At 33.8% G+C, this 7,075-nt stretch overlaps 1 protein-coding gene across 1 annotated transcript; it reads left to right on the top strand.

Annotated features, from left to right (window-relative positions):
• Positions 1-6,847, top strand: LOC143617339 (uncharacterized). Its single transcript, XM_077089931.1, has 4 exons — positions 1-138; positions 5,820-5,906; positions 5,991-6,176; positions 6,254-6,847. The coding sequence occupies exons 1-4, from the start codon at positions 1-3 to the stop codon at positions 6,845-6,847; spliced, it is 1,005 nt and encodes a 334-aa protein (XP_076946046.1).
• Positions 6,848-7,075: the final 228 nt, after the last annotated feature.

Below are 7,075 nucleotides of genomic sequence, written 5' to 3'. Positions count from 1 at the left end.
ATGGCGGAACGGTTTCCGAAACGCCCGGATTTGGCACTTGTAGCTCCCGAACATCCGGATCTACAAGGAGAAGCTTCAAACACGCTTATTTCTAACTTTATTTTCAAACTTCAACGGGTCTTTAACATATCGGTTCGGGTAACCGCGGAAATAGAACCCGAATATCAAGAGCAAAATTGAATCATAATATTCGACCCGCTCTGATACCACTTATAGGTCCTCTAGATTGATCTCACAACTTTACTCGGATCAATCCGTGTTGTTGGTTAGCGGAAATCACCAACGACACTCGGATCTTAGTTTGTTTATGTAAAAGAGAGAAAATGGAGATGAGAGAGAGAGACTTTATTTCCAAACGTTGTCATGAATGAGTGTTGTTGGAGTTGGAGTTGGAGTTGGAGTTGGAGTTGGAGTTCTTTAGAGAAATGGGTAAGTGACCCTTTTATAGGTTTCATTTCTCCAGTAATTACAAAATAAGCGTACAAAATAAACGTACCGAGTACGTACTATACTTACTAAAAGCAAACTAAAATGTCATACAAAATCCTAAAAACAATATTTAATAATGGCAACCTGCTTGGCTGCTTACATAGTGAATTGGATTTACATAAGTTTGAATTGACAATTGCAACATCGTCTTAAGATAGAATCTGTAGTTAACCACAACAAACAAAATTGAAATCACACGATGCCAACATTAAGTATATAATGAAGAGTTAAATTTAAAACATACAACAAAGTTATTTCCATAATCGGTTTCTTGAATCAATTACCTTTGTTCACGGTTTTCTTCTACAGTCGATGATGGCTTGGGGTGTGCGTGGTGCCGTTCCGTGTGGTTTTGGGCTAAAATTTTTGAAACCATTTAGTTTTGGCCTTTTCGGTTTTGGTTTAGTTTTGCCATTTTAGCTTGAAAATTTTAGGTTGAAAAAGAAGCGTGGCCGAAAATAATGATTAAGATATCAATATCTTTATTCTAAACCAACAGGATAATAACACAAAGTAGCCTCCATTTTGTTATTAAAGGGCTGTTAAGTAACAAAATCAATATAAAACCATAAAAAGAAGAAACTTAACACATATTTCAAGCGTGTGTACGTGTTTCAGGTCATTGAATGCTAAGGATGCTTTTCGAATGATTTACGAGCTTGGAATGAAGACTTAGAAGAATGGAATTGGATTGACACACTTCCCAATACACAAATCAAGAAAATGCCAAAGTTGGCCTGGCATGTTTGTCATTCGCCCGACGCGAAGGGACCAGGAAGAAAGGCTTCTCTCTACGCGAAGCAAGCTAAATTGGAGCCCGACTATTTTGTCCTTCGCGCTACGCGAAGGACCAGTATACAAGTAGTTCGCGCTACGCCAAGGGAGTTAAAATGGAAAATTAAACCTAAATCATATAAAATTAGTTTTTGAGCTCCATTCGAGATATCTTCTATTCCAGCAGCCAGAGAAGAACCCTAGGACAATTTTACATCATCCCAAAGCTTCCGGTTCATCAATTCATTAGAGACGTTGTGGACTAATCGCTCCGCAACAGATAGAGGACGTCAATGGTGCCTTGATTGACGCCCTATGTCCCCATAGGTGGATAAATGCTCCGATATTAAGGTCAAATAAAAGGCAATAACATTAATCAATGTCAATTCAATAGGTTTCAATAACTTTCAATCAATGAATGGTCTATTAGGAACATGCGATCACGAGTACAATAAAAATATATTCTATATCATGCATGATGATTTCACTTATCAATATAACAATGATCAATTTAACAACTTGTAATAAATAAGTAAAAGAATTTATTTAATAAAGGTGACACGATACTATAAAATAATTCAATAATGATAACGCGATTAACGACTCAAGAACCCATATACTATGAGGGGGAAGACATGGTATGACGCTAAAAGTGCAAGACCACGAAGTCCGTACACTATAAGATTGATGAAAAACAATATTAAGCTATAATTTAAATACCACAGGATCCGTACCTTATTAACGATAGCGATAGCAATAGAAATAAAATCGTAAAAATCCTTAAGCTTGAATTAATCGCCACAAGAACCTATAATGCTATCATAACTAACATTATATTTTGGTATTCGCGTTTATTGTTGGCGTTTACATACTAATGGTCTCGCTTTTAATATTTGACAATCCTGTAAAATTTTACTCTTCAGTTCGTAGGCTTATAATACTTACCTCACCGAATCTGAAAGAAATACTCTTGATTCATGGAAAGTTAATTCTTAGTTGGAGTTGATTTTAATAGGATGCATAGGCCGATATATCTATAGCACATTATCACATTTTCATAAAAATAAAATACACCTTATTTACTTGGTATTTACTTGGATTCAAGAGCACACATTGTTAAGTTTGTATAAACATATTATAGTAGCAACCAGGAAGAATATGTAGAATTTTTTAAGGAAAACAACTAAATTAGTTTATATAATACTACTTTTATATTAAATTGATAAAACTACGGTTGAAGGTTTAGAAAACAAATTTCATATGGAAGGAACTTGCATCTTCACGTTCACGTTCGTTTTATGGTGACCTGAAAACTTATTATTATTATTATTATTCAGAAACCTTTATTCTAACTAAAACCAAGTTTATAGACAAAGGAATTTCGTTTAAAATAACATCGAATTAACAACTGCACATAATATTACCTTGAATCGAGGTGAACTGTTGGGTTTCGGACTTCCAACGAGCGGCAATAGTGCTTTCCGGTGGTGGAGGTCCTTAACGCGAACAAGCATAAAGTGGTAGGAGAGAAGCGGGGTGTGATGACGGCGGCGTTAGTGACTCTGGCTATCTATGGTTTTCTCTGCAACAACAGTTAACTTTGGCTAAGATTTCTTCAATTGTCTTGAAGATGAACAGAGGGTGGTGAGAGGACAGAAGGCTCTTAGACAGATTTAAGGGAAGAGTGTATCAGTTTAAAGGAAACGATTATTATATGATCATTTGATTTTTTGTAAAGGATTCTAAATCCCGTGTTTTACGCGTTGAAGGTTTATAAGAAAAGGAAGTCGCGCCATCTTTGCTAAGAGATTGAAAGTATTGCAGCAACACAAATAAATTCATTTGAACCTCTTCTTTTTATATAGTTGTTTACTTATTTGATATATTCCCTTTTCATTATTTGTCGGTTGACACAAAAGCTTCTTTTATTCCATTTGATTTCATTTGTTGATAGACATTCATGTCATTCATTAATTAGTTGTGACACATGACGTATACGTATATGCTTGTTAATTGTTATAAGTATTTAATTTAATTATTTAGACAATCAATGTTCGATGCATTGAGAATCCGACATAGTAATTTGTTTCGATACTTTATTGTAATTATTATATTAGGGTTTTCGACTTATCGTATCTATCGACTCTAATAAAAGAATACCACTTGTTGTCACTTGTCACTCTTTCAACCCTCCTCATAGTTTTAAACCCATTTTCAATATATGGTTTCATTTTCGGATCTCGCGTGGGTCTTACCCGACTCAACTATTAATTTTTGGATCTATATATTGTTATAAACCTTTTTTGTTTTTATTCAACGCAATCGCAAGGTCCGCCTCTTCTTTCCAAAATGTCTTCTTCGTATGATAAAGTTTAGGGTTTCTTACATACCAATTAAACACAGAATCTCGAAGTACGAATTTGTTTAAGGATCCTTTATCTAATAAAGTTAGGGCTTCTTACATAATTCAAAGCTACATAAAGTTAGGCCTTCAAGTGTGTTCTTCGTATCTCGCTACACGAATTTAGGACTTTAGGTGTGTTCCTCAACGCTGGATTTGTTAAGATTTTTGGTATATGCATTTATGAAATACGGTGATCGATAGTTGTTTAGAACATTTAGTATCTGAATATATGCTTTATTAGACTAATTCACTGATGGAGTTACTCTATTTTGGTTATAGGTCTGTTAGAAAAAACAATATAGTGTTAATCCATTTTACTCTATTATGTTGGTGGATCACGTGGAGGGATAAACACAATTTACTCTATTAGCCTATTTGATGGAGTTTCTAAATCTTATGTTTTTGGATTATATGCTCAAATAGTTATAGAATTATTATTCTTTAAAATGGTATATATAGCATAAATGATATGTTTAATAGCTTCACTTTATAAGTATTGCTTACTTAAGAAGATGTCATAAGTTATCTACCTATGCTTTGCATTGAAGAAACATGAAGTACTTGGATGTTGAATATTAACCTTTTACTTCCATTGATGCGACTTTGGGTATTGTTTATTAGTTCAAGTTTATGTTGATTAATAGGGATTTGGTGGCAGTCTTAGAACCAAAACCCAAGGTGGTTTTCCTCCAAGAATATGGAAAATCTGAAGATCGATTTAACTCAACCAGATGCAAACCCACCCTAGCTCCACCTCTACAGTCGGAAGCTCTGCTGATTTCAAAGGTAAAACTCATGAATAGCACACTTTTGACTGTTTTTTGTTTGGCGATTTGCTTGATTTACAAAAATTTTGGTACGAACGAACGAACCATAACTTCGAAATCTTAGGGTTTTTGAATGGTTCGTTTTGATTCAAGTAATATATCAATTTAGTACCTTATGTTTTTACTTCAATGGTAGGTAGTAAATTGATTTGATTTTCTCTTTCTTTCAAGAAACGTAAACCCTAAATATATTTGTTTGTTGTTACCTTCAATGATTGATGTGTTTGCATTAGATCCAGGTGAGGATGTTTTTGGTATTTCGCTTAAAAGGTTCTTATTGGCCCATGTAATGTAAACCCTCAATCTTGAATTTTTGGTATATTTCGTCAACTTAATGCACAATTTTTGAGTTCATTGTAAACTATCAACCAAGAATTTGATTTAATATTTAGTGATTACATAAAAGATGTATAATTAATTGGATTTATTCTTATTTTTTTTAAAGTTATACAATTTATGAAAAAAAAAACTCTCAAGGTCAAAAGCATAACAGTCTGTTCCAGAGCCTCATTTAGCAATAGAAAGGAAAAGAAAGTGAAAGAAATAAGGAAGGAAAGGTGTTTCACAGATTTTTTTAAGGAAAGGATGAGAAAGGAAAAGAAAGTTATTAACATTGATACCAATTTCTTTCCTTCCAAATCGGAAGGAATACGTGAGAAAAGGAAAACTGGACATTGTAATCAAACTTAAAATTACCATGTTGTCATCTTCTTTTTGTATTAGGTTATATATTTGTTCATGTTTCTAAACCTAAGCTGCCGTCACCATGTCTTCTTCTCAACACCCCAAGCAACCCTTCCCTAATCATGTATTATCATTTGCTTTACAACACTTTGTTTTGATTTTTACATGTTATTCTATTGTATTAGTCTGAGTTAGTAATGGTTTCTCTTGTGCTGAGTTAATTAAGCTTGCTAAAAGAATTTTGAAGCAATTGGGAATAATGTTATGCACCAAACCAACTTCAAATCTTTATTTGTTGCATATACATACTTTCTATTGATCAAATCTGTTACGGATTTTTTTTAAAAGTGTATATAAATAATTAAAAACTTATATAAATTGATTAATAGATAATAAACAAGTCGAACCCGAGCTCGAAAAAGCAACTCACGAGCCAAGCTCGAGCTTTAAAAGAGTAACTCGAATCGGCCGAGCTCGAGTCGAGCTCGTATACGCCCCTATTATCACGTTAACTGCTAAATGAGAATTGGTGTTTGAAATTATTGACGTTATTTAGTATTTTTATATATCATAGTTATGATATTTAGCATTTGCAGTTCAATTTTTAAGCAATGTATCCTTTTATTTTTGTTATAATGTAGGAAGTTATCATGAGCAAACAAGAAGGCATTAGAAACACTGGTAAGAAGGAACACTTCAAATGGACAGAGATGATGGATGATGCATTCGTTCAAGCGATGATAACACAAAAAGACAAGGGCAATAGGATAAACGGAAAATTCACCTCACAAGCATACACTAATATGATTTAGGAGCTAACTACAAAGCTTCAAATGCATTTTACCAAAAATCATTTGTTGCATCATTTAAAAACATTGAAAGGCCATTTTTCTCAATGGTATGATATGTTTCAAGGAACTTCATTGAGTGGTTTTTCATGGAATTATGAGACTCAACTAATTGAGGCTGAGGACGAAGTTTGGGCTAAATTAATAGCTGTAAGCGTTCTAGCTCTTTTCTTAAACAATTACTTAACCGATTATAATAATACTAATTATCTTTATTTTGTAAACAGTCAAAGCCTGATGCTATAATGTTGAAGACGAAAAAAGTGTCAAACTACAATGAAATGCTAGACTTGTTTGGAAGGGATAGGGCATCCGGTGCACATGCTGAAATCGCTAAAGAACGAAATGCTCGATTGCTGGAAAATGACAACATTAAAGTAGAAACAATTTCTGAATTGGATGACTTACTAGCTTCCAAAGAAGTGACTCTAGAGAACCAATGCAACTTTGATGATGATATTCAAGTGTTAGATTCTGTGGTTTCTCCACCCAAGCCATCTTCAAATGCAAAAAAATGTAAAAGTAAAAAAAGAAAACTAGAACAAGAAGATGAAGCTGAAGCGTTTAACTCGAAGCTTGTGAATTGCCTTGACAATGTGGCTAATGCTATTTCAGAAGGTAATAAAATATTGGCAGAAACGAACGAAATATTTGATCGAGCTTATCATCGTGAGTTTAAAGGTGAGGAAATTTGTAAAGAATTGGGGCCAATGGGTTTGGAACCTAATGAAATACCGGACGCTTATTTTATTTGGCTAACAATCAAGCAAAAGCAAGGGTGTTATTTAGTTGTCCTCTTCAGATGCGCATGGGTATACTGAAAGGTATGATGAAGGATGGTAAGTAAGTAAGCTTAGGAAATGGTGACATCTTTAGAGGCCGTGTGTTTTTTTTGGTAATTCAGGCAAAGATGGCACTTGTAGTAGATGTTGGTTATGTATTTGATGATGTTATTAGTTGTCATCTTTAGATGCCATGTGTTTTTTTTTGTTATTCAGGCAAAGATGACATTGTAAGTTGTTATGGATATTGTGAACAATTATCTTTTG

This window comes from Bidens hawaiensis, unplaced genomic scaffold (assembly GCF_021521415.1).
Source record: "Bidens hawaiensis isolate Kalapana, Puna unplaced genomic scaffold, B.hawaiensis_p1.1 tig00053977_1, whole genome shotgun sequence".
NCBI classification, from domain to species: domain Eukaryota; kingdom Viridiplantae; phylum Streptophyta; class Magnoliopsida; order Asterales; family Asteraceae; genus Bidens; species Bidens hawaiensis.
Note: the sequence above shows the minus strand (reverse complement) of the source record. Positions and strands in the feature narration are given on the sequence as shown.

Excerpts from the sequence above, each read along its gene's own strand:
- LOC143617339 (XM_077089931.1), top strand. The coding sequence starts at position 1 with ATGGCGGAACGGTTTCCGAAACGCCCGGATTTGGCACTTGTAGCTCCC. Across the intron at positions 5,907-5,990 it reads AGATGATGGATGATGCATTC|GAGCTAACTACAAAGCTTCA; the intron begins GTTCAAGCGATG and ends AATATGATTTAG. Across the intron at positions 6,177-6,253 it reads TTTGGGCTAAATTAATAGCT|TCAAAGCCTGATGCTATAAT; the intron begins GTAAGCGTTCTA and ends TTTTGTAAACAG.